The following is a 27377-nucleotide window of genomic DNA, read 5'->3' as shown; positions in this document are numbered from 1 at the left end:
CGCTCTAGCGGCTGAATGTTGGAACTGCGACAAAGAGTGTAACGACAATGGCTTGATGAAAGAAAGGTTTTCTCTTTCTTTCTTTCTTTCTTAACGCTGAAATGTCACGTGTAGACTTTAAGTTGCTACACTATGTCTGACAGATAAAATCATCAGGGCAGCGCTGACAATTGTCGGGGAGCCAACGTCTCAAAAAATGGGTTGAACCTGACATGGTCTGCCATACTTTTTATTTGTATTTTTTCTGTTAACGTTAACCATAAGAACCAATAATTGGAGGGTCTGATCTGCCATTTTAGTGTATGCACCCTTTATTTTTTTATCAGAAAAATGTGAAAAATGTTTCCCTCAAATCCTCAGTGGGTTTGCTGTTAACAAATGCATTCCAGATACACAGAACACATGTGCTGACAACATCCACTGAAAAAAATAACGCTTAAAACACATTTATACATGATTTTGCATCAGTTTAAAAAAAAATAGGCGTTTTCTCACTTTTCCCAATATTTTCATCTTTACTTCATTTCCAAGTTATGATATCAGTGAATATGTCATTCTTTTCACAAAACAGTATACTTATTCCACAGAAAAAAATCATAAAAATCCAACCAAAATCAATGGATCTGTGATGATTTCACTATCAGCAGGCTCAGAACCTCAATAGAATTGTAGGCTACTCTCAAAATTCCAAAAGAAGTGCTGGATATTTAACATGGTTTTTAATGTCCACATTATTAAGCATCATGGCCTAGGCATCTTTTTAATTTCAACATAACCCTGTTTTCCCAATTGAAATGTGTCACACAAGAAATATAATACAGCAAAATGACTTCCATTATTTTATTGACTCCGATGACAACTATTAAAACTTTAACGAAAAAATAATTTAACATAACTTAATTAACTAGGTGCAGGTGGGATAATCAGGAGGGTGGCACACTGCAGATACTGCTCTGGGGACAGATCTTCACCCTCACCACCTGAGGAAACACACACACACACACACACGCGGCCTGCTTACTTGTTCCTGTCTTCGAGCGCAAGTTCAATCCTTGAACATCTGTTGGGGTCCCTGGTGCAGAGATATGCAATGCAACACTTTACATTGGCTCTTGCACAGGAGCATTCTCGGGCACACATGCTTTTCTTGCAGCGGCAGTTTTGGCTGTGTTTGAGTTCAGAAGGTTTTGCCTCTTTCAGCATCATGGTTGCCACCAACTTGCCATTGACAAGTTGTCTCCCAAAATTAGTGGCAGCTGGGTAGGTTGGCTGAACCATGTGTGCCCGCTCACACACAGCCAACTAATGCAGGGCTCGGTGAAGGTGTAATAGGAAGACGTCTTCAGTTGGTGGAAGGCAACGCGCGTCTCCTTTGATGCTCACAAAGAGATGGGCTCGCAGTGCATCTAGAGTACCACCAAAGTCACTCCTGTCATAGAGTGACACACTGCTGTTATAACCTCTTCCTGAACATCCAGGCTTTCCTCAGGGTCACCGTACCTGCACAGCGGTAGAAGGTCTGTCAGGTATTTAATAGCAATTGCGTAGGCCAGCCTTTTTCCTCTTCTGTGCAGATAGCTCACTGTGTCCCATCCGGTAAGTATGTAGGTGCTGAGGAGAAGGGATCTAAGATCTGATGCTGCAACATCATACTTTCCCGCCAGAATTTCTGTGATGGCATGAACAGGTAGAAGGATATCATCTTCACCCACAGCTCCTGCAGCCCATCCATGTGTGTGATGTAGTACATGCACATCATGATCACATCTGTATCAGTTGCAACCACTATAGCTTGTTTGTGGTGTAGAATGTGTACTGAGTATGCAATGTGAGCAAACATCCTGGTATCTGCATCCTCATGTTTCTCACAGGAAAGTTCTGGAAGCTCAACCTGACAATCTGCTGACAAGAGGTGTATCCTGCAAAGGCTGTCTTAAATGCAGCCAGGTAGTTTGCCTAGTTTCCTTTATGCATTGCATAACTTTGGTCAAGGGACGGATCTGGCTCAAACAGGGAGGCTGGGCAACTTGTCCTTTCATGGCCAAACACTTCCACCTTCCTGTCTTCCTCTAAGTCCTAAACAAAGCACAGGTTCCGCACAACTGCACTCTCCTCTTCATAGACCTTTCTGTAGCTTTGCTGCGAAGTTTGAAAGTTTAATTTGGGCTACTTTCTCACGGTCTGTTCTTGCTGCAGCCAGTGCCTCCAGTCCTTTTTCACGAGCACAGATCAAGTCAGCAGATGAGGCTTTGTGGTCTGTTGAAATGTTGATCAGCTCCTGTTCTTCACATGTGAAAGGATTGATCATCTGATTGTTGATGACATCTGTTATTTTCCTTACACCTTCTGCCTCCTTTGCACCTTGGCTGTTCTTGTCCTTGTGGTGTTTGGTGTCATCTGCATCCAGGTGTGCCATAGCCTTTGTCTGCTCTGACACAGCTGTCAGAACTGGAAGAGATTTCAAAGTTATTTCTCCATGGCCGCTGGCTTCTGACTGATGCCAGTGAAGAGTTTTGTCTTGGCATCACGGTTATAGGTTTTCTCAAGTGCCATGTTGGTCCAGACACCATTGAACCGTCCTTGTGTTTGATGTACAGTGAACTTCCCATCCTTGAATTCCCTATAGATGTTTGGAGCCAGTGTAGGCAAACTTCTCCTAGCTTCTAGGAAGTGGGGCAGGCAGGACCCATACTTGTAGTGGCCAGTAGCTACAAGGTATGGTAACATCTTTTCCACTTCAGCCAGGTGTTCCTCCCACAGACCTGCATGCTCAGCATGGATGAACCGTCTAAGAATCATCACCATATCAATGTACATTAGCCATAACTTTGTGGTAGGTGAGGTATGTGCTTCATCAAACTCAGCCATCAAACATGTCAGCTTTTTAAGTTGATCAGTTGCATCAGCACACGAAGAAGTTGCCTTCTCTACATCCTCTTCTGAAAGGGCATCTAGGAGTAGCTGAACATTGTTGCTAAGCACACACATGTACTCCAGGTCCTTCTCTTCTCTTCATGGCAAATGATTCCCAGTGTAGGGCAAACATGGCTGCATACACCATAGTGTGGGCGTGCAGCATTGCATAGTAGTCTTTCCCACTGATGATTTTGTTTGCTGTTCCATGGAGACAGACTTCAGCTTTGACCATGATGTCTTCGATTCCAGTGGACTGCATCAAATGCCCAATGGCTCCAAGGAAATTCTGAGCAATATGGAAGCCACCCATGCGCAAGATAAGTTTGGCATACTTCTCTTTGTTCTTCATTTGCATACTCAGAAACACCTCATAGATTGCTTGATCACATGTGATGATGGCATACTCTTGACCATGTTTTCTTGACACATCCATGCAGTACTTAACAGACTGTTCAACCACATCTGGGTGTGTTGGTGACTTGGGGAAGAAGGGACCATAGCTTATCACAGTTTGAGGGATGGTATCTGGGAAGAGAAATGCTTGGAATGAACTCTATGTTGGAGCACACAACTTGGTTTCAGGTCCTCCAATAGTACAATAGGGCAGCTATGCACTAAATGCCAGAGGATGCTCAGGTGATCAAGAGGTTCTGCTAGACACACAGGAAGCTTAGGCTCTGATTCAACTCCAACCAGGGAGCGACTCATTTGACGATATTTTAGACTGAGGTGGCTTTCCTTGGTCTGAAAAGGCTGAGAAGATTCCAGGGCTGGTTGGCAAGTTTTCAGTAGAAGTAAACTGACCATTGGTGTGGGATCTTCATCTGGATTCTTGTACTGGATTATGATGTGTGTTGTGCAATGCAGTGTTCGTCCATCCTTTGTGTACTCTTTGAAGTCAAGGTTATCAAATGCAAACTGTGTGAATCGTCCAACCTTCAGGTTCGTTGGTATGAAGGCCCATCCCTAGTTGTCTGCTCTTCAACTGCCATTGCCATTGTTGTAATATATCTCTGTGCTTCTTTGTAGCTGATGCTGTACCCAAATCTATTTAAGAGTGACAGTCAACTTGCTTCTGGTTTCCTTAAGGATGTGCAAAGCGGTCCCAACATGTTTTGGTGTTGGGATATTGGCAACTGCTTGGCAGACATCCTGGGCAAGGTTGAAAACTTTTTCTTGCTGCTTAGGACTGATTTTCGCACGGGCGTCCTCACCTAACTCTGGAGATGCATTTGTTATCATCCATGCCAGGTGGTTATACAGGTTACAGCTCACTCTTCAGGATGCCTCCAGGTATGATATCTCTAGCTGCAGTGATGGGTCTTCAATCATACTTCCAGGCATCTGGTGACTTCAACTGGCTTGAGCTGTTTTGGCTTCTCTTGCCTCTTCTCTTGCTTACGTTGGTCCTGGAGCTCCTTCCGTATTCTCTTTGTGAAGTGACATTCAGCCAAGTATGGTGACCCATACTCAGAATTTGTGCTCTGCATTTAACCCATCCGAAATGCACACACACAGAGCAGTGAACACACACACTGTGAGCACACACCCGGAGCAGTGGGCAGCCATTTATGCTGCGGCGCCCGGGGAGCAGTTGGGGGTGCCTTGCTCAAGGACACCTAAGTCGTGGTATTGAAGGTGGAGAGAGAACTGTACATGCACTCCCCCCACCCACAATTCCGTCCGGCCCGAGACTCGAACTCACAACCCTTCGATTGGGAGTCCAACCCTCTAACCATTAGGCCACGACTTCCCCAACTTTCCAGTGTTGTAAGAGACTATGGTGTCATCTGGTGTCAACTCATCATCACTTTCTTCTTCATACTCTGCCTCTTCAGTTTCCTCCTTAAGTTCCTTCAACTTTGAGAGCATGCAGCCAACATTCATTTCTGCTAAGCAAATCAGAATAGAACATCCTTTCTGTGGCACAACCATTATTTTACATTTGCCACCTACTTTTTAGTGCCTTCTTAGGGGGGAATCAAGGATTGACATCTATAAGAGGTAACATTGTGAACTCCATGGCTTTCCAAGTATTTACGGAATTCAGGACCATGAATCAGGACCACGTATCTTGTGTAGTATCTCTTCATTTTCAAGTTTGTTTGTTTGTAATTTGTTTGTTGAGAAAAGAAACCTAGCAATGGAGGCTAGCCTTCCTTCTGGTATGAAAACCAATCATCAGAGAGACATAAATTATGTGATTTAAGTATATGAACGTCTCGCGCTGTGCTGATAAAGTACTTATGATGAGAAGCAATACTGAATATTTGATCGCTGACAGATTTACCAAGCTATCATTCAAACAGTATATATACAAATTAAAAATAAAGGGACAACACATCTAAGATGGATATATGCTACAGCAGTCGGCTTTATTAAATAGCACAACAGGCAGCTATTTTTTAGTACAGACTTTTAAGAAGGGATGGATGTTTGCTTCAAGTGACAGACCAGGTAAGTGAAGTTATATTATCTTGCTGTATGTGTGTCATGTGTACAGTGCTGTTTCATACACATTAAGCATTTTCCTCTCATATAAAGGAGACAGTGATATTAAAATACCACATTCTGTGCACACCTTACTAATAAAGCATACTATGTGCAGGAAAACAGATGAGCCCAAAATATGAACTTTAAATGCAACTGCCTGTTCAATGCATAAGCCTTGTTAATTGTTTTGTTTTTATGGATTTCTAAAGGGAGAAACACTTAACGTGTAATTAAACACTTTGCGTTAATATCCTGGGCTCATGTCTTTTAATTTAACTGTTTTAGTAGGCCTATATCAAGCCATAATTTTTAAATGCTACAAAACTGTGAACAAGCTCCTAGGGATTTGATTTTGGTTGTCATTTACTGAAATAAATATATATTAAAAAAATGTGTTTCGTGTCTGTCGACCAAATGTGACCCACAATCTCTGATTCTCCTCCATGGCCTGAAAAATTTGTATTTACAATAACAACAATTATACTTCATCACTGAAACGTTTCCAACAAAGAAATGGATTGACTTCTATCAGCTTGTTGATCGTTTTTTGGATATTCTACCATATGATGGCTGAAGCAGCATCTAGCATCCAGTCTGAGACACCGTTTTCACCATAATAAGATCAACATTGTAAATGAAATTTTAGTGAAAAAAAAAAAAATCACAGATCATGTGAAGCGATAAAATGACTTCTCTTCCTTGCTAACAATAAAAGATTGTTTTAAGTGTAATAGAACTCAAGGGAAATTACCAAAAACATCTTCACTCATGCCAAACGAGAAAAAAAGGTAAATAATGACAACAGTTAATGACAGAATGATGCAAACACAAACTTCTGTTGTTTTATTTTAAGTAAATACAAAGGTGATGTTGACAGTTGTAACTTTTGGTTTAATGTCTGCTCGAAGACCGCAATTTGACCATCGCCTCAATTGGACAAAACCCATCCACAACAAGAGAAAGTGGTAAATGCTTGCAGCCTCCCGTGTGAAACAGCCTTAACACAGACTCAACACAACCACATAGTACTGACTGTGACCACAGACGCTGAGTATAAATGACATCTTTAATAAGGTGGGTGAGAAACCAAAGAAGGGAATAGTTCACAGTTTCATGCAAGTGAACAATGTTCTATGTTTGTATTCTGTGTTTGTACTTTTATAAGTTTATTTCTCCTGTTCGGTTTTTATTTTAGCGTTACATATATTTAGCATGCAACTGAAGAGGGTGAAACTATTTTGTTGTGCACATGTTTCCAACACACAAAACGCCATAAAGTCACTTATTTTAGAACATTTTTATTTTGATAACATCTCAGACAGAGTAAAGGAACTTGGTGGATAGTTAGCCTTAAACATTTTTGAAAGCAGGTGTAATATACAGTATATTGATATTGAGAACAAGATATTAAACACAAAATGGCTACATCATATAACAAAGAGTGATAGACATTTCTCGAAGCGCAGTCAATAACAAGAAGTGAGAAGCTTGTTGATACAAAGCGGGAAGTTTTTGTACAATAAGTCACTAGTAACACTGCCAGTATATGGCACCATATGGTCCTCCACAGGCACCTTGATCAGAATGGAGCTTATGAATCGATTTGCCACTATGTAACATAGGCAAAACTTTTGTTGTTTTTCTGGAATCTGGTCCTTAACAGACAGGAGCATTCAGGGGGAAAACGTTGTTGTGGTTTCGGTGTCCAGGCCGACAGAGGATCTTCGTTTACCGCAGTGGGTGTACATGAGGTGGCTCTTGCTGATACATCCCAAGTCTTTCAGTAGCTTCAGGAGATCATTGCGAAACTTTACCCCAATGAAGGCATACAGGAATGGGTTTATGCAGCAGCGCAAGAAGGCCAAGGCTCTGGTCACATCCAAAGCGTAAAGGCGACTCTTGTCCTTGTTGCAATCTGTTGTTTCCTGAGTGGTCACTCCCATGACTACATTGTAGGGTAGTTGACTGCACACGAAGACAGATACCACAGCAATGATGACTTTGAAGGCTTTATTCCTCTCAAAGTTCTTGGCTTGGATAAGGGTCTTGATGATACAGGTGTAACAGAACCCCATGACAACCGTTGGAATTATAAAACCCAGGATCATCTGACTTACCAGCATCCTAATGCGGTAGTCTTCATAGTTGGAACCATTTGCCATACAAGTGCCATTAATGTTGATTTCAGAGAACACCATGTCAGGTACAGCAAAGATCACTGCCATTACCCAAGTAACCAGAGAAGACACCTGTCCGTAAAAGACTGCAGTGGAGCGACAGCGATGAGCAGAGACAGCCTTTGTTATGGAGAAATAGCGATCTGCGCTGATACAGGTGAGTAGGAACATACCACTGAAGAAGCTCACCTTGTAGATGGTGAACATGGCTTTGCATGGATACAGACCCAAGTGCCACTTACTCATGAAACTAGCTGCCCAGAAGGGGAGAGAAATTGCAAACAGCAGGTCAGCCATGGCTAGATTGAGCAGGTAGACGTCAGTCATTGTCTTCAGCCTCTTGAAGTAAAGGTAGGTTAGGATGACCAGAAAGTTTCCCACGAGGGCCAGGAGGCAGATAATGGTGTAGATGGTGGGCAGGAACCAAGCGCGGAAGGAACGGTTGGAGCCTCTATCGCACATTATTTCAAGATCACTGTAATCCACCGTCTCTGTGGAATAGTCATTCTCTGTTGTGGAATTGTCTTGCATTTGGTATTCAGCAGTCACATTGGACCAGCTTTTCTGAAATAAAGGTAATGCAGACGCTTCTCAAAAACCATTCAAGAAAAACGGTATCATTATTCTATTAATTTACAATCCCTTGAGAGTCTAAATCTGTACGTTATTCCTGTTTTACGATTAACTGTGTAAGTGTTTGAAAGCCCATTCTGCTATACAAAGTTGGATTCAAAACTAGGTGTGTGGACAAACAAGCAGTCCTCTTGAAGTACAATGAATAGTTCTCACAAGAATGGAAATTCTGGCATCTTGCAATAAGGTTCTATTTGTTCTACATTAGTCTACATGAACTAATAATGAAATAAATTCTTCTAAAGCCTTTTATTAATCTTATTTAATCATATTTTCAACATTTACTAATACATAAAAGTTGTATCTGTTAATATTATTAACATGAATTATTAATAACATGAACTAACAATTAACAACTAACATTAACAGATTAACGAATACTTTAAAAAGTATTGTATTGTCATGACAAGATCACATTAATTTAAGCATTATCCAACTTTAACTAATGGAACCTTATTGGAAATCGTTATTGATTTATGTACTTGTTTCTGTAGCATACAAAAGATGTCAGCTTCAGTCACCATTCACGTTCACTGTGCGTAAAACGTGCGCAGTGAAAGTGAATGGTGACGGATTTTTTTTCATTCACCCTCAGATCTCTTTCCGTGTTACACAAAAGCAGTCATAAAGGTTTAGAACTATGAATAGAGCAAGTAAATAATGACAGAATTTTCATTTTGGGGCGAACCATTGAGGTTAAATGAAAGTTGAGTGCAGTTTGTCTAGGTTTAATTAATGAATTACCTTTATTTGGCACGACCATATCAGCAGCAAAGGGCAAAAAACTGTCAATAAAAAAATGCAATGTGTCAGAAAATACACAAAATTATATATTTCATTAAGTAAAAGGTTAAGAGAAAAAGTAGAACTACACTAATTGATCCTTTCTCTTTGACCAAATCCTGTACATTTTTATAGATTTGTAAAGCTATTTGATAAATTTAACAGCGTTATTCAACAGATACATTTTTAGACTTACCGGTAAAAGCATGCATGATTTAAGACTTTCTCTTTGAATGTTTCGCCAACACTGCTAACAACACAGTGAATACGAGAGCTCTGCATCTGCTGCGTTTAAAAGGTGAAGCACCACTTTTAACTTCGAAGCCAAGACCAGAGGAAAGGGTTTTCACCACAGCCTGCGCTGTGTTTCAAGAAAAACAACTTCATTTCTTACCTTTGTACAACCATATAGTTGTCCTCAAACATAAATTCATTTCTATTTTAAATACTTTCCTGCTGTTCTTTTAATGAAACAAACCGGTAATAATTTCTTTTAAAATAATTTATATTAATAATTTATATTAAATCTTTTAATATTGTTGTCTGTATATAATTTCTGCTTTAATTTCTTAAACACTGTGAGTTTAAACAAAATAGTCATTTACTAGTCACAGATAAACCACAATACTGTGGCACATGGTAAAACGACCTTTATACAATGTGACCAGTAGGGTATAAATTTAGATGCTATAACTTTATTATGATGACTTTATTATGATATAATTATCCACTACAAGAAATTTAATTAGTTTATTTGATGGTAAAAAGCTGTTTTGTGTATGTGTGTGTGTGTGTCTGTGTGTGTGTAAAGTATCATGCTCTGATTGCTCTGGATTTCTCTGATTTTTCTGTTTTGTTTTACAGTGTATTTCAAGTTCTGTCAAAATCATTAACACAAGTGCAGACTACAGATAAGGCAGACTATAAAGGAACGACAACAACAACAAGAATTAATTTAACTTGCTTTCCTCCACTTCTGGTTCTTTAAATTTCTTTGTCCTCAATCACTGTCAGACCCCCCCACCCCCCAACCCTCCATCAAGTTTCAAGTCTGCACAGGTACACTCACTGCTACATGTGTGCAGCTGCGGGTTTGTGTGTACATTGCTGCCAGGAAAAGAGGCCTAAGCAGGAAGACGTGTTTCGGCCACAACTCAGGTGATTTGCGTGTAAAAATTGGTGCAGTTAACTCACACAAATGGTGAATAAACCTCACTGGCACAATCACCTGTACACTTACCTGTTTATACTGAAACCACTGGTGTTTGTGGGGACTTTTTTTGGTTATTGACTGACAAGTGGCCTTAAGACTGAACTATATATACAATGTATGCAGTGGATTTAAAAATATGTCAGAAGACTAAACAAAAAGGTTGCACTCAAAATAATCTGGGTAAAGGCAAGACAATTTGTATACTTTAAATGCCAGTCATGGGCTGTTTGTAGCTATCAAACTTGAGTTTCAAAAAAAAAAAAAAAAAAAGACAAAAGAGAAAAGAGAAAGAAAGACAAAAGGAGCACACATCCCCCCACCCTACAATCAGAAAGGAAAACAACACACCAATGAAAGTTCCCTTTTCTCAAACCACCTCTAGTAAAAAAACAAACCAATGCACGCTGTGACACGGAAAGTTTGCCAAAGTGCATGCAAGCATGTGCACAGCCTATGATCACTGTTATGTACAGTCTATTTCTATATCGGTATGTCACTATAATTCATAGAAGCTTAAGAGAAATAGTTGACAGTTGTTTAAATAAAAATGGTCAAATGTAACTTATCCAACCGCAATGGTTTATTTTTTTGGTATGTCAAATGGTGCGAAACCTAAGAAACCCATGACCACTTGACTGATTTTGGGGTAACTTGTAAAACCAAAGAAATATATAAAAATAGGTATTTACTAGCTATTACAATAAAGAAGGATTCTTATGTGCTTTTAAATGAATTGCAAATTACATATGAAGAGTTTATTGGCAAAAACAGATAAATGCTCAAAAATCATGTTTTTGTTATGTTATCATGTTTTTATTGTTTGGGTTAGCTGCATTTTTTTTTTTTTTTTACCTAATCAAAATAGCCCAACTGCAGTTTGATTGAGATTAATTGGAATGCACAATGAAAAAACATGATTTTTGAAAATTGGTAAAATTGGAGTTATCTGTTCTTGCAAATGAACTCTTCATATCCATTAAAGATTTCCAGAATCTAAACTATTATTGGGTGAGAGCTGAGGCAGCGCTTGAATAGCTTTTTAGCACGTTAAAGTTAAATGCAATATATTCCTTTGCAAATACTGAAGAATACACTGAATATTGTTAAGCAGTTAAGCAATGCAATACACTTCTCAATGTTGTACCATGAATGTAAGCACATTTGATCATTTCTATTTTCATTTCAAAGCAAGTTCTTAGCTATTCACTGGACATATTCTTTGAAATATTAATAGATTCTAGAGTTTGGGTTTTTATAATTAACAGCTAGATAACCTTAAGTTACCTTAGACCGTTAGTAAGACTACTCACTGGTGTGTACAGGAAGCCGGGCTAAGTCTGTCTGCACTCTGACATATGCCCTGTTTCCCTTACTGGCGTGTTAATCTCATAATGAATTGTTTATATACATGGATATAACTGTAAAATTTCCCTTTAGACATGATTTGTTCTAACTCTTCTGGGAAGTTTCTTAGTCATGCCTTTGCTTAATCACATATGTGAAGACATACATGATTTTTTTTTTACTCATGAAACTCCCACACAAAGTCGCAGCTTTAAACTTCTATGAAGTTGCATGGAAAACAAAACCTTGCAGACCTACCAGAAATCAAGCCTAAAATAATCTTCTACTTAGTAAAAAAAAAAAAAAAAAAAGAAACAAAATACAGTTTGCCAAAGTTCACGCAAGCGTGTGCTGTGCACGTTAAAACAGTAGCCTATGATCACTTTTAGATATTGCTCTATATCTGTATGCAACTGTAATTCATAGAAGCTTGAGGGAAATAGTTGATGGTGGTTTTAATAAAAACAGTAAGACATAACTTATCAAAATAACAACACAGTATTTTGATACGATGGGGAATGGTGGTTGATTTTAGTTGGTTGATTTTAGTTATTTTTTCAATGAGATGGTGGTAAGATAGCAAACAACTATAGAGCTAACCTAGAGAGTAGAAATAAGATCACTGATAAGATTGTGGTTAAGCACAAAAATGTATGACGGAAATCATTCTAGGTTGGAACAAGAATCACATTTCAAACAGATAAGTTAAGTCGTCTAACCACAGTGTTTTTGTAAAGTTACTACTGTGCCATTCACCGCTGGATTCCATTCTGTTTTTAAATGGACAAAGACAAGTTTTTAAGCGGTTTCTCATTAGTCAGCTTCCATTAGTCAACTACTCATGAAACCAAATAATGATTTTTGCCATGCGGTTCCTCTGTGCTCTTATGGCACATTAACACACCATTCTAGCAAATCACAAATACACTTTGGGTTTCCAGGTTTTATGGGGACATTTCATAGATGTAATAGGTTTTGTATTTTCTACCCCCTTACTCTATCCCTGCCCCTTAACCTACCCCTCACACAAAACGTAAAAAGTAAATAAATAAATAAATAAATAAATAAAACCTTAATTCTGTAGGATTTATAAGCTGTTTTCCTCATGGGGACCAGAAAAAGTACCAAGGTCAAAAATGACTGGTATCCTATCCTTGTGGGGACATTTGGTCTCCATAACTTGGGGAATACCAGATACCAACAACACACACGCATTGAGATACCAGGTGTCTAAAACGTATTGTACATATAAAAGCTTTCATTCATCTTTTATTAGTGTTCAAGACAAGTCAAACCAACTATAAATGTCAAACGATATTACAGATCATGAAAATAGGCATGGAGTATAATCATATGACTGTAAGATAATTACATTTCAAATAGATGTTTTTGTTTCATGATGTATTTTTAAGGACATTCAGCTGGTTATCAATATGTAACTACACGTCTTATTCATATATAAGGCACAATTAAACAGATACCACATTTATCCATAACCTATTATCATTGGGTGCCATTTTTATGATTCTTGTATGCAAAATGGACTACAATGTCTTAAAACAGCATGCACAAATAATACAGATATATAACATAGAGTAAGTATTGTTACAGGATGTTTGGATGAATGTGGTTATTGCAGTGTTCTGGTTTCTTGTCACCTTTTTTTTTTAAAAAAAAGGAAAAAAATCAACTGTTGTTATTAATCTGCGCACTGCTTTTCTCCAGAATGTGATGGAAAGCCAAACATCCTTCTAAATGTCCTTGCTGTCTATCAACTTGTACATTCTTCAGTTTTAGTTAACAGTAAATTCAGCTTTTCATGATTTTGTTGGTACACTGATGTTGTCAGACAGTTTTAGCTAAAGCATTGAATTCAGACACCAGTTCTCATATGGAAGTGATTAGTTAGATTAGCAGTTGTGATAACCATTGATTAACTGTGTCTAGCTAGAGTCGCTTGCTTGGAGAACCCAAAATCATTCTAGAACACAGTTGTAAAGGCAGACTGTCGGTACTGAAATCCAGTGACATGTTCACTAGACAAACCCAGGTCCTTCTCTGGAAGTGGCATGAGAGGAAGCCACTGAACAATCTCTAAAAAGTGTGGATGAGGTGAATTGTGTTGATGAGAACACCACCGCCGCTAATGCTAATTTAGCCACCACTGCTGACCATGCTGGCCGAAATATCTCCACTTACATCCAAGCCAAGCTTTTGCAGGTCCAAACCCATACTGGCCAGCACCTGGAGCAGGGTCATCTCCTGTTGTGTGGCCTGGTCAATCAGGGCTGGACAGGTTGGGTTGCACTGTGGCCACTGGCAGTTATCGATGAGATGAAAGGGACAGCCCTTTAGAGGTATTTTGCTGTTTTTATTAGCCTCCTGAAGACTTCTGTCCCAGCACTGCAGAGCACGAGAGAGTGACGTCCCCTTGATCTGGAAATCCATCCATTTACTGAAGGAGAGAAAAATTAGGCAGCACTGAATCAAAATAGACCTTTGCTTTCTGAATCAGTGTTCATTAATTGTCCTGTTTAATTCGGAAGTGGGTTCTGACAGGAAGTCTCAGTCACAAGTGAAGTGCATAGGTGCAGAAAGAATGCAAAAAATGTGGTGTAGTGTTCCTGTTAAAGAAATGAATAATGCAGCCTTGGTAAACATAAGAGACAAAAAAAAAATTCAGCATTCCCATATGATTAAATAATGTTCTCCTTTAAAGAAATGTAAGAAATGATGTATAACTACAGAACATAACTCTAAAAACAACTGCAATTCAAACAATGTAGAAATCTTGAAATTCCCCTTGATAAGGTTCTGCTCCGTAAGTAAATGTAGCTTTTTAATGTGAGATCGTGATGTGATTGAAAGCAACAATACAGCTAACAAAGAGAGTAGAAATAAGATATCTGATAAGATTGTGGTTAAGCAAAATTTTCTGACATAAATCATTCTGGATTTCAACAAGAATCACAATATTACTGTTTTGCTCTGTCTTTGATATAAATAATGTAGCTGTGGTGAACATAAGCGACTTCTTAAAAAATCAAATAAATCTTAATTATTCCAAACTTTTAACTGGTAATATATATATATATATATATATATATATATATATATATATATATATATATATATATATATATATATATATATATATATATATATATATATGTATATATATATATATTAATAACTTACAGATTTTCTTGAAACTTCTGGAATCACAAAACAAATTGCTCTGCTGTAAGTTTGACCTCATCATGTGTTGTGTTTCACCTCACAAATCATCTGCCGCACTGCTCTCTCAGCTGAGCTCATACAGTGGGCCATTAATTAAGCGTGAAACCATGAGCTGGCATTTTGGTGACACTCAGAATGCATCATGATGGACGAGTGCTCAAATGCAGGCGTATGAGCTCACCCATGAGGAGTGTGTCTCGGGGTGCCTGCGTGTCCTTACCTTTTGGTAATCAAAGTGTGGGAAAGACAGGAGGGGGCGAACACAGCCCTAAAACAACAACAGCAGAACATCTATATTATATATTATATAAATGTATATAAAAAAATACTTTGCATGACATGATCTTGACGTGATTGTTCAACTAGTAACTCTTAAGCTGTTTTGGAGACATATTTAGGTAGTTTAAGTGATATACTAGTATAATATGTCAGAAATGCACTCACGTAACATCTTTGAGAGAGTTTTTAAACTCTTTTCCCAGGTTCTGCATGTAGGTCCACTGCTGCTCTGAGAGCGATTGCCCGCCCATATAAATGTTCTCCACTCGTAACTGTTCCTCATCAAACAACCACTGCACTACAAACAATGGAGCTAAAAAGGGACATATCCTCTTTTATTTTTAAGGAAGTAAGTCTTATTAACATTAACCAATTCTGTAAAGATGTTTTCATTCATATCAAACAGATGGCACACCCTCACCAGTTATGTATGTGTACAGTTTGTGTCCAAAAAAGCATTGCCATTCCTCTCCTCTTTTATACTGCTGCTTGCACTTTTCTGGAACAACACCACCCCACAACCTAAAAAAGACATAATATCACAAAAAAAAAAAAAACAGCACATTTTGAGAATTAATTTATGTATACAGGAAAAAATTGTAGGATGACTGATATATACAAATACCAAATCATAAGCAATAGTAACATTGCAGCTGGCTTTTGAAACAAAACACACAAAGTTTTTAAACCTTTTTTTTTTATCCCTTGTGATTTTTATTGTATTGAATGTGCACTAGTGTAGATCATATCTCAAAAGTAAATAAAAAAAATTCTGTCCTTACAGATTAAATATAGGGCCAATTAATAAACTTAAAGATATACACATCCACAGCATTGTTTGTTTACAGACTTGTAGTGAACTTATAAAAAAAGTTCACTTTATAATAATTCAGTTACTTTAAAGTACATTTTGCTTTTAGCATGTTTAAAAAAGCGTATATAGTATAAATGCTTGTCATTGCATTCAGCAGTACACTTTAACCATATTTCAATTATAGTTTAAATAATTATGAAATTAAATATAAAGTACTGAAGTCCTATTTAAATGGGTCACTTTACCGAATTCCTTTTTTTATGGCATCCACAGGGGTGCAGGAGGCACTCTCTGGACAATCAGGAGCTTTTTGCTGTTTACTTTCCAGAAACCAGCCTGAGTCGACAAGGCCGCGCACCTGAGCATCAGCCCCCAACTGCTCCAGAAGACTGGACACCTTATCAATGTTCAGCAGCACACCTGTTCCCCCAGCACTAACGCAAAGAAAAAATAAGTGCTGTCAATTCAGTCCCAAAATATTACCTTGTCAAATCAGTGAACTACAAATTGTTCTGAATATCAAATTGCTTCAAGGAATGCTTTGGGATAACCAACAAAACATGTTGCTAACACTGAAGGAATCCCCAGAACTCGTTTTGCCTCCTTGGCAGGCCATATATAGTTATTATGTCATTGTCTATAGCATTACAGGCTGCAGTAAACATTTAAGTGAAGTGAAGTGACATTCAGCCAAGTATGGTGACCCATACTCAGAATTTGTGCTCTGCATTTAACCCATCCGAAATGCACACACACAGAGTAGTGACCACACACACACACACACTGTGAGCACACACCCGGAGCAGTGGGCAGCCATTTATGCTGCGGCGCCCGGGGAGCAGTTGGGGGTTCGATGCCTTGCTCAAGGGCACCTAAGTCATGGTATTGAAGGTGGAGAGAGAACCTTACATGCACTACCCCCACCCACAATTCCGTCCGGCCCGAGACTAGAACTCACAACCCTTCGATTGGGAGTCCAACCCTCTAACCATTAGGCCACGACTTCCCTTTTTAAGACAACAGGATGTGCTGAAAATAGTGCTTCGGTCAGTGTTGTGGTAAAACTAAAGGGGTGGTCCATGGACGGGAATAGGATTTCATGGTACTCCAGATGGCTCTGTTTCAATTGTTCATAGCATCTTGTTTTTAGAACTGCAGCAACAGGTGTAATGGGTCTCTAATGGTTTCTTTGTTTATGAGTGAATTCAAATCTAATTATGGGATTTATAATAGCTATGCTTCTTGGATTGTGGAAACAAATAGCAGAAAAAAAATTGTTGAGGAAAAGTAATTGTATTTTAAGGATTAATACTGTTAAGTAATCTCTCAAATACAGCCCATCATTTAACAAACATGTACAAAAACAATAGATACAAAGCAATGTCAAGTATTTTTGTCCAAACTAAAACAGTTTGGTAACACAGCCAGAGACCTCACCTTGTTCCTGCCAACATCACAACTTTGGCTTGTTTCAATCCTTTTGGGGAAAGATCTTTGATCACTTCCCGAATGATCTGAGATCCCATGAAAGCATATTCTGTGGTGGAATAAATCATTAATTTTGCAAACAAACAAAAATGTAATAGTCTCACAAAAAAAAAATATCTCTGAAAAATACCTGTTTCTTTTGCCTGTTTGGACTTTAATGCTGCTTTGTTACCACTCCACACATCACTTGAACAATAGGGAACAAACCTGTTCACATCAGATAAGATACATAAGTAAGTTAGATGTCTATTAAAAAGCTTATATAAATAAGCTAATTAAAATACTTACACAATATTGGCATTATACCAGTGTGGATTTTCTTCAACTTGAGTTGACAGTAAACCACTTCCTGCAAATAATCAGGTTGTTTTCAGTAAGAATCACAGAGGTATGGCTTGCAAGGCTAGCTAGAAGGAAGCAAGTTGTTGTTGTGAGTGGTTAATATCAGCCTACCTTTGCGTGTCTGTGGCCAGTCAGCTGAGCTCATAAGTCGGGGGATTGTTTTGTATCTGGAATCGCAGGTCTCTTTGTTGTAGCAGCACCAGCCACCTAAAAGAGAATAATTGGAATTAATCTAACATTATTCTTCTTTTGTGCAGATTTCCAAAATGTACATAGCTTGGACTGTATTGGCACAAATGTACAGTGTTTACCTTGTTCAAACAAAAACCTGCAACACAGCTTTTGTTACTGTTTTATTTTATTATTTTACAGTTAGTTTGAATTAGTCGAGTCACAAAACAGCACAGTGTACAATGAATCTGTGTTAGCTTGTTATTTTGACTGGAGTTACAGCTAAGTATTATTACAATTGCATGTACGTTTGCTAGACTTTCCCCTCTCCATTTAAAGTTGCTTCCTCTTGGCAAGACTTTCCAAGTAAAGACAGAGACATTGCATGATGTGTGTGATTACACCTTGTTCTCCCTCTTGCATTGTTCAATATTGTCATGTCTAAATCAACATCTCATGTCTAATTCAACATCGCATGTTACTTTTCTAGACCGGTGACACTATAGATCTTCTCAACTTACTGGTGAACCAATGTGATGTGACGAGCTCCAAAAAAGCAAGAAAAACTATGTCTAAGAAGATGACCAGCCGTCAAAATAACGCTGAGCACTGCATTTAAGCCTGCTGACCTCTCTCGACAAAATTAACTTCGTTTTAAATACTCACCTTCCAAAAATATCAGCCATCTCTTACTTCCTTTGAACTCCTTTAGGTAAAACCTGGGGGCCACAAATAAATATAGATGGTCTAGGGAACATAGCCATATGAGGACATTTACAAAACTGTCAAAGGTCTGATATTTAACTTAACATTGCAACACTGCAACAATTGTGTACATTCATGATTTGGCAGATGTTCTTTTCTCCCAAAGCCACATTGAATTTTTAAATATTACCAGTTACTGTTTCCTCTGGGAATCAAATCCATGACCTTGTTGCTCTACAAATTGCCAAGTTTATGCACCTCTGGCTAGCAGTGAGGATGTTAGTGCTGTGTCTTACCCAGCAGCAGTACCATCATTGCATGTCACTAATGTGTTCTTAAGAAAGTGCAGCTTCATTTCATCAACAGGCTTGTTGACAGATGCGCTTTGTTGGGTGGTGCCACGACCTCCAGAATTAGTTTCTTTACTGGAATCACCAGCACCTGCTGGCGCAAGGTTTGGGTCATCTTCAGGGCCATGCTGGGTTGTCTCTTTAGCCTGGCTGTTAGGTTTCTTTGCAGGTTTTCCACTTGACTTGGCATTTCGATTGTTGTTCTGACAAGAAATGACTCCCAGCAGAAGCAGGAACATGACATGAGACAGAATATTCATATCAAATCCGACAGGACCTCCCTAGAAAGGCCAAATGGAACAGTCTGCGATGAAACTAAATTAATTTAATGATTTAATCTGTCACCACCAATGAAATCAGAAGTGATAAACTTTAAGTGATCAACACTCACCCCTTAAAGCAACTGGTCCTGGTCCCCGGGCGTCTTAGAGAGCAAAAATCCTCAGGCAATGCAGAAAATGTGGTTTTCGAATTGCGTCGGCACCGGTGTCCTGAACAGATCTTGGTCTTTGGTTGTGGTCTGTGCTAGATTTTATAGTGCCACCATATGGATTGCATTTTTCAACATCCCCTTTGAGCTGGTGCCAGCTCTGGGCTGCAACCAATGACACACCAAACCTGGACGTCTAATGGCGAGGAGAAAAGATAACATGCGCTCTCCCAACCATATTTCAAAGACATCCCCTCCCCACCTAACTTAGTCTCACAACAAGCCCTCCCAACCCTCCCCTAGACCGGGCTCGACTTTGATTTAAACACCTACATGGTTGAAATACCTGCATAACCCTGCAGCTACATGGCATGTGGCTCTAGGTCATTGGAGCAGACCTCTCCCTGCTCACTCTAATAGGGAGAAACTCCTCACTCATTTGAATAATAATCCTATGAAACCTCTATGAAATAATCCTATGAAATTAGTCCTTCAAAAAAGAGTAGAGTCTTCTCAAATTGAAGAAATGGAAGTGAGTGAATTGTGCACAGATTTTTGAAGTATCTGCTGATTGATTGCACAGGGTTGCCTTACATAAAGCAACAGCTGATAGACTGATGCTGTCATTATCCACTCTGCTTATCAATCACGATGAAATGTATACGTAAATGAATGATGTTATGGAAAGTATGCTACATCTTTGGCATAAGAGACATGTCTTTACGTCTAACCTTTGGTATAGGAGACCTGTCTTTGAGTCTGGCCAACTAGAGCACTTCCATCTAAGTATAAGCTCTGTCCAGGGCCTCTTTTTTAGACATGAGAATTTTCTACAAATATTACTGTAATCAAGTGGTAATATAAGAGAAATTTATCCAGAAATTGCTGCATATAACCCACACTCAACAAGATTAAAGATTAAATCTATATGAATTCAGTAATTATTTTATAAAATTAAAATAAGCATGCTACGATTGCAGCAAAATTATATTATTTTCAAAGCAGTGAAACCAGATAAACAGTAAGGAACCAAGTGCCAACATTTTGCATCTAATATTACTACAAAATAATTAGATCTATTAATTCAGAAATAATTAACAAATTGCAAATCCGTATCAAGAACAGTGAGATACAGTGCTGATCTATGACAGCTTTAGGCTGACGTAGTGATAATTGAAATCTGGCCCTCTTTTTATTTATTTTTTTGCTATTTTGTGTTTATCTTGCTCATTATGATAACAAAGTGTTTTAACAAATGCAGGTATGAACAATTACTTGCTGTGTTTTAAGTATGACTTGTACTTTAGGTTTGTTAGATTGTTTCAAAATATAATTGCTCTCCCTCTTTTACAATTTTTTCTAAAAAAAAAAAACCAAAAAACATACACACAATACAACATAGAAACATAGAAACTATATACATCCAGGGAAAGAACATGTGTCTTAGTTAAACTCAATCCTTAAGAACCTCAGATGGCTTATTCTATTCTCAAATGACTTATGAAAATGATTATTACATACACATACAAACATATATTATTAACATATACATTGTATATTAATCTTGATCTATTAGAAGCAAAATCTGATCTTCTTTCGGATACATATGCAACCCAATTCCTCAATTTTTCCAGAAAAACATCTCTCTTTAAGTTAACAAAAAAGCTAATCTTTTCCATCATATAAATCTTTATGGCCACATCTATCCAGTCATCTAATGTCGGTCTCTTTTGTTGCAACCATTTGCGAGTGATTGCCTTTTTACTGGCTGCTTAAATGACGCCCATCAGATATTTGTTATCTACAGCAATAGTTACTAAACTAACACAACCACAATTCAGTAGTTTGAATTGTAGAGGTATGTCTCTTCTAAAAATATGTTCAAGAGCATCCTTTAATTCTTTCCAGTGTTCCTGAATATGTAGGCATTCAGAATATATGATAATGGTTTGCTTCATTGCATCCACAGTTTCGCCAACATTCTGAAGTGTTATTACTGTATTTGGCTGTTTGTATTGGTGTTATAAAATATCTAATAATGTTTTTCCAACAATACTCCTTCCAATTTAGTGACCTAGTTGATTTCCACTGAAATTTCCATACAGTTGACCATTCTTCATCAGAAAAAAATATCCCACTTTCAATCATCCATTTCTCTTTGATATAACTTGTAGAGTGTTTTTCCATATTTATTAAACTCTTGTATATCTGAGAGACGACAAGTCTGGCCCTCTTAAAGTCAGACCACTGAAATGTACACCATCCTTCAATGTCAATCAGGCATCAATGAGCCTCAAGTAAAAGGTTAGTGGTGAGACGCACTGAGATTGTGAGACTCCACTTATCATCCAAGATTGTCCAGATTGTTTTTTTAAAATTCCACTAAAAATATATATATAATAGTCATGTTACACAGGAGCGAGGAGATGCTGGAGATTTTCAAAATGGAATTTTAATTCAAAGATGTGGAATTACACGGAGTACAGGGGGAGACAACATATACAACAGCTGACAAAGGAACTATAAACTGGAACACTATTTATACAAAGGGCAGGTCAATGGGAAGACGAGACACACCTGGGATCAAATTAATACAAACGGGGAACACCTGGAAAGAAATCAACACCATGGGGACAGGAACACACACAAAACATGGAACAGAGTCTGACATAACATCCTGCCCTCATGCACACGCCTCACACACGTCCTTACAACCTCCAGCAGGGAGGTGGAGTGTGGGGGGGCGCTGTCCCGTGTCTGTCCTGAAGGGCCTCCAGAACGGAACCCGTTCAGATCTGGGGATTCGGGAGGCTATGGCAGATCAGGGTACTCGGAAGGCCATGGCGGAGCTGCCTCCGAGGCCGCGGCCCCAGCCCCAGCCCCAGCCCCCACCTCAGCCTCTACGGTTGGAGCACTACTACCCATCCCCCCAAAAAATACTTTGGGAAATTTACAGGGCTGTACTTGGGGCCTCCCTGAGCTTAATGGGGGATCTGGAGCCCTCCCTAGGCTAAACAGGGGATCAGGAGCCCTTCCTTTGTGGAACTGGGTATCAGGAGCCCTCCCTGGGCTTAACGGGGAAACAGGAGACCTCCTTGGGCTTAACACGAAAAACAGGACCTCTTCCTCGGCTTAACTCGGGATGAGGAGTCCTCCCTGGGCTTAACTTGGGATCAGGAGCCCTTCCTGGAGTGAGCTCTGGGACTGGAGCCGCCACTGGAGTGAGCTCTGGGGCTGGCAGGCTTGCCACATTAACGTGCTTTGGACTTGCCACATTAATGTTCCTTGGGCTTGACATAAGAATTGGCGGCAGGCTTAGGTGAGCTGCGGAAAGTGGTGGGCTGGTTCTGGCTCGGGACCGGACACTCCCCAGACACCGGAAGACACTTTCCCTCCAACTTAGCCCAGTGGTGTCCAGGAGGTCCACAGGGCGATAGTAGCCCCTAGCCAGAATAGCTGATAAGGGATGGTATCATCCAACGGCGTCGCCATGGCAAGCTTGCAGAACTCCCCGGCGTACTCCTAGAAGGGGAGACCTTGCCGGGATATGGCGAGGAAATGAGCAGTGAATTCTATCAATGAGGGGAAAAAACAGGAAACAAAAAACGAGAAAAAGTTTTCTCAGGTCGGCTGTTCTGTCATGTTACACAGGAGCGAGGAGCAAGGAGCAAGGAGATGCAGGAGATGCGATGAGATGAGATTAGATTTCTTCAAGATTAAATTTTAATTCAAAGATGTGGCAGGGGGAGATGACGGATACAACAGCCGACAAAGGAACTCTAAACTGGAACACTATTTATACAAAGGGCAGGACAATGGGAAGACGAGACACACCTGGGATCAAATTAATACAAACGGGGGACACCTGTAAAAATTCAACACCATGGGGACAGTAATTTAATATGATATAATATAATATAAAATTATATAACAATGGTTGCTTAACCTTGACTTCTCATAGGCACAAGTTTCAGACTCAAGATGTTTTTACTGTTCATTGTGTTGTGAGAGCCTAAGTCTTTAAAGTGTTGCCAGATGAGTGAAAATATTTAGACAAAAAATGTCTAAATAGATAATCAAATGACATTTCTGAATTTGATCTACTGAGCTTAAAACATTCTTCATTCTTTCTGTATTTAGAAGCACGCATGCTGCCCGTATTCCCAGAATTCATTGCAACAATCTGTGAAGCAGACCTCAAAATACAGAAAAACAGAGAAAAAAAGGTGTAAATCCTTCAGCTTATTTTCCAATAACAGCCAGAATGTTTTGAAAAAAGTTTTTAGATGGCATTGCTTGTCTTTTTTGTCTTTGATATCTGCTTCAATAGATTCTTTCAATAGAAGCTGGCAAGATGCTGCAGATGTCTGTGGGTCTGAACCTGAAGCAATTCCGCTGCTCTGACCAGAAGTGACAAAAAGAAGAGCAGATATTCATCTATATTTTAATTTTTTAAAAAAGGTAACCAATCCCTTATCACTTGATAATCGTGTGGTCAGTGGAGAACTATAGGACTCAGTTTTGTTTGGAATGTGTTTTTAAAATGTTACAGCCAAGGTCAGATCCTGACATTGAGTACTTCAGTGGTCTGAGCAATTTGTCCGAGTCTTTGTGTGTCATCACTGCATTTGAAGGCTGGCGAATGCATTTCTCAGCTGACAGGCATCAAAGCATGCCACACTGCCGAACTGTATAGATGTGATTTTCAGAGCACAGTAATGCGTGAAGGTCATGATCTTAATGGATCATATCATCTAAACATCTAAGCTGAATGTTTGTGACTTAAACATCCAAAATGTACACACCAGGCAGTTGTTCAATGCATGCAGATCCAAGTTCATCGGAGCTGTTCATTGGAGCTGTTACTTGAATTAAACCATGGGAGGAATAAGATCATTAGAAAAGTTTTGATTGTCAGCATTGCTGAAGTGCACTTTATGAGTGAGAAATATATATGCAAAGGTGCAGATGATTTGCATGCTTACATTGTAAGCCCTAAGACGAGTGATGATTTTTGCTGAGAACAGTTTTTGCGGTTATGGCTGTTTGTCATCAGTACTTGACATCTCAGGCTTTGCTGGATTGGTGCAAAGTGTGAGAGGCCCACTAAAGGGACAAGTGCTGAAGCAAACATTATGTTAGATGACATGTTAACCTTCTGTAAGCAGTCGACGAGATTGATGGTCTTGGCATGCTCAATGATGTAATAGCCATAGACAACAAGTGGCACGATCTGAATTTTGAGGTTCCACGGCAAAAGTGTGACTCAAAAGTTACCTTCATCATGCAAGAACTTTAACTTCACACCCAAGTGAGGTGTCTTAGAGTCAATGGCTGTGTGTCTATGAATTCCTGTACCTTTATGATATGCACTGAATATGACGAAAAAATGAATTCTTGACTTCTGAAGAACAGTGCAGGTTTGTAGTAATACATTCCTGAACATTCTACACTTTCCATGTTGCATTGTTCTTTGATTTGTACTTACAACTGTGACAACAATTTTTGGCGACACTTTATTTTAAGGTGTTATCGTTACAGTGTAATTGAACATGTAAATACAGAGTAATAATAATTAACAGTACTTCCTATAAGGTTAGGGTTAGGATTAGTGATTGGCTTAGGGTTTTGCAAAAATCATTGTCATTATAATAGTAAGTGCATGTAACATGTAACAAGGACACCTTAAAATAAAGTGTTATGCAAATTTCATGTGATGCTGGCCAGTTAAGAAATGAGAACAGTGTTAACTAAGGTGGTAAGGTCCATAAATGTACCATAGAAACTCCTTTTCTGTTTACCACAGCATTACATTTTGTTTATGTTAATCTGTTTATGTGTCCCTGAAAAATAATGATCTATTTTGAGCTAACTGAGTGTAAACAATCCATTTGAATTCATAGTGTGTCCAAACTCATTTGCTTAATCATTAAACTTCATCTAAATATGTTTAAAAGTAAATGCACATTGCTCTTACCAGACGCATCTTCTGCTGTCTTACCCTATACACTCAATGTCTGAAATGTGCAAAAAAAAAGATACAGTCCAAACAGTGGAGAAATGATGATCAACATGATGATTTTGGGCTTTAAGGGTTAGTTCACCCAAAACTGAGAATTCTGCCATTAATTACTCACCCTCGTGTCATTTCAAACACGTAGGACCTTCAGTCATCTTCAGAACACAACACTGTCTTCTGCCATTTTGGAGAGTACCCCAGAACGTGATGAGTTTGGTTTACATTCAGTAGAAAGTGCATGCATGCTAAATGTAAACAACACTGATATACGTTCTAGGGTACTCTCCATTTTTTTTTTTTTTGTTTTTTTGATTTGCTAAATAAAATATGTTATTATTGTTTTTTTCATGCACAAAAAGTATTCTCGTAACTTCGTAAAATTACGGTTGAACCACTGATGTCACGTAGACTAATTTATGAAGTCCTTGCAACGTTTCTGGACCTGGGAACAATGCTGTTGCATTGTTGTCAGAGAGCTCTCAGATTTTATAAATATATCTAAATTTGTGTTCTGAAGATGAATGATGTTCTTACGGGTTTGGAACAACATGAGGGTGAGTAATTCATGACAGAATTTTCAGTTTTGCCCTTTTTTTTCAATAAGCTCTTATCCAAACATATTTACAGTATACCTTTTAACAGAGGCAGTTGCTTTGTGTATTCTAGGTTGAAGTGTATTGTTCAAGTGCACAGTGGTCATCATAGATTGCCCTCTGTACATTTTCATAATTAAACGTATCTAAATTCCGAGCACTATGGGGATCCATCTGTAAGAGTTTGTTAGTGACCACAAGTTGGGTTGTGAGGGGCCTCGTCAAATGCTTGGGGCAAATAGCTTGAAGAGCCAGCACAAACTCATGACAGTCTGAGCAGCAGCATGGCCTTGAAGTCATGCTGGTGAAGCCACACTCCTGTCAAAGCCATTGATTAATGTTCCCTGGGGTCACGCCACCCTCTGGGACCTCACATAAGCTGCCCCATCTGATCTGAAACACAGCCGTCGGAGATGCCAACACAAATGAAGGCTCCCCAAACAATGTCATGACTTACAGAGACAAACATTTATACAGTCATACATATGTTCACTGGTTTTAAACGCCAGTGTTACACTCATACTAATGGTTGGTGGCCAAGCTTTATGTCACATCTGTTTAGACATGGATATTTATATGTAACAGACAAAAAATAAGAATTATTTTATTTTATAATTAATATTTGTGATTACAACAATAACATTAATCTTATTTTGTGGCCAGTTGGATAAAATGTTAAAGTTAGTCATCTCATATTTTTCTTTAAGCCAAGTGATACATTTTTTTTTTTTGGTTTGTTTGTTTTTTGAAGTTGGTAACATAAAATCATAGATTGGTCTAATTTGAATCTGAAAAGTAAGATATAGTCTTAATATAGACTATAGAGGCTAAGTTCATGTAACTGGTTCCTGTGGTAGTATTGTTGTTGTTGTTTTAGTACTTTTGGCTTATAAAGAATAGAATGGAATAAAATTAGAATGGTTGAGCATTCCACATATAAAGAATGGAACCATTTTGAAACATGTATTGTATGGGCAAAAACATTCTTCAAAATATCTGCTTTTGTGTTCTGTAAAAGAAAGAAAATAATACAGGTTTAGAATGTTTAGGTGAGTAAATAATGGCAGAAATTGTGAATTCTGTGTGTTGAACCAGAAACAGTTTAATGTGGTAGTGATAGACCATGGTTAACTGTACATATATATATATATAAACCTGACAGAGAGATGTGAGCAAGATATGGTGTTTAACATTATAGTCAGTGATTCATAGGATGCCTCTGATCTTGCCAAGAAATGAAATGAGCTGCATCTGAAAGTTTTTATGATTTGTGTGGATTTATATTACCATTGTGCTCAAAATTTACAGCAACAATGTTTCACAGATACAGAAGCCATAATGTTTTGAATTTTTTAAAATCTATTCTTGATGTTGATTTCCTCAATAT

General features: G+C 38.6%; 2 protein-coding genes across 3 annotated transcripts; both read right to left on the bottom strand.

Moving 5' to 3' along the window:
• Positions 1-6270: 6270 nt before the first annotated feature.
• Positions 6271-9323, bottom strand: LOC127959105 (C-C chemokine receptor type 7). The gene is made up of 3 exons (XM_052558099.1): positions 9199-9323; positions 8964-9004; positions 6271-8150 (listed from the first exon to the last, which is right to left on the bottom strand). Exons 1-3 carry the CDS (start codon positions 9212-9214, stop codon positions 7083-7085), a joined length of 1125 nt encoding a protein of 374 aa, XP_052414059.1. The 5' UTR covers positions 9215-9323; the 3' UTR covers positions 6271-7082.
• Positions 9324-12820: 3497 nt separating this feature from the next.
• On the bottom strand, positions 12821-19615 carry notum2 (notum pectinacetylesterase 2). Of its 2 annotated transcripts, XM_052559511.1 has the most exons (12): positions 19340-19615; positions 18895-19229; positions 18560-18612; positions 17834-17929; positions 17669-17729; positions 17511-17587; positions 17330-17429; positions 16138-16326; positions 15500-15600; positions 15244-15391; positions 15020-15067; positions 12821-14014 (listed from the first exon to the last, which is right to left on the bottom strand). In XM_052559511.1, exons 2-12 carry the CDS (start codon positions 19206-19208, stop codon positions 13714-13716), a joined length of 1488 nt encoding a protein of 495 aa, XP_052415471.1. In that variant the 5' UTR covers positions 19209-19229; positions 19340-19615; the 3' UTR covers positions 12821-13713. The 2 variants fall into 2 exon arrangements, with proteins under 2 accessions (XP_052415471.1, XP_052415470.1); XM_052559510.1 differs by having other exon boundaries at positions 17330-17587.
• Positions 19616-27377: the final 7762 nt, after the last annotated feature.

Source organism: Carassius gibelio, chromosome B6, assembly GCF_023724105.1.
Source record: "Carassius gibelio isolate Cgi1373 ecotype wild population from Czech Republic chromosome B6, carGib1.2-hapl.c, whole genome shotgun sequence".
Classification (NCBI taxonomy): Eukaryota; Metazoa; Chordata; class Actinopteri; order Cypriniformes; family Cyprinidae; genus Carassius; species Carassius gibelio.
Note: the sequence above shows the minus strand (reverse complement) of the source record. Positions and strands in the feature narration are given on the sequence as shown.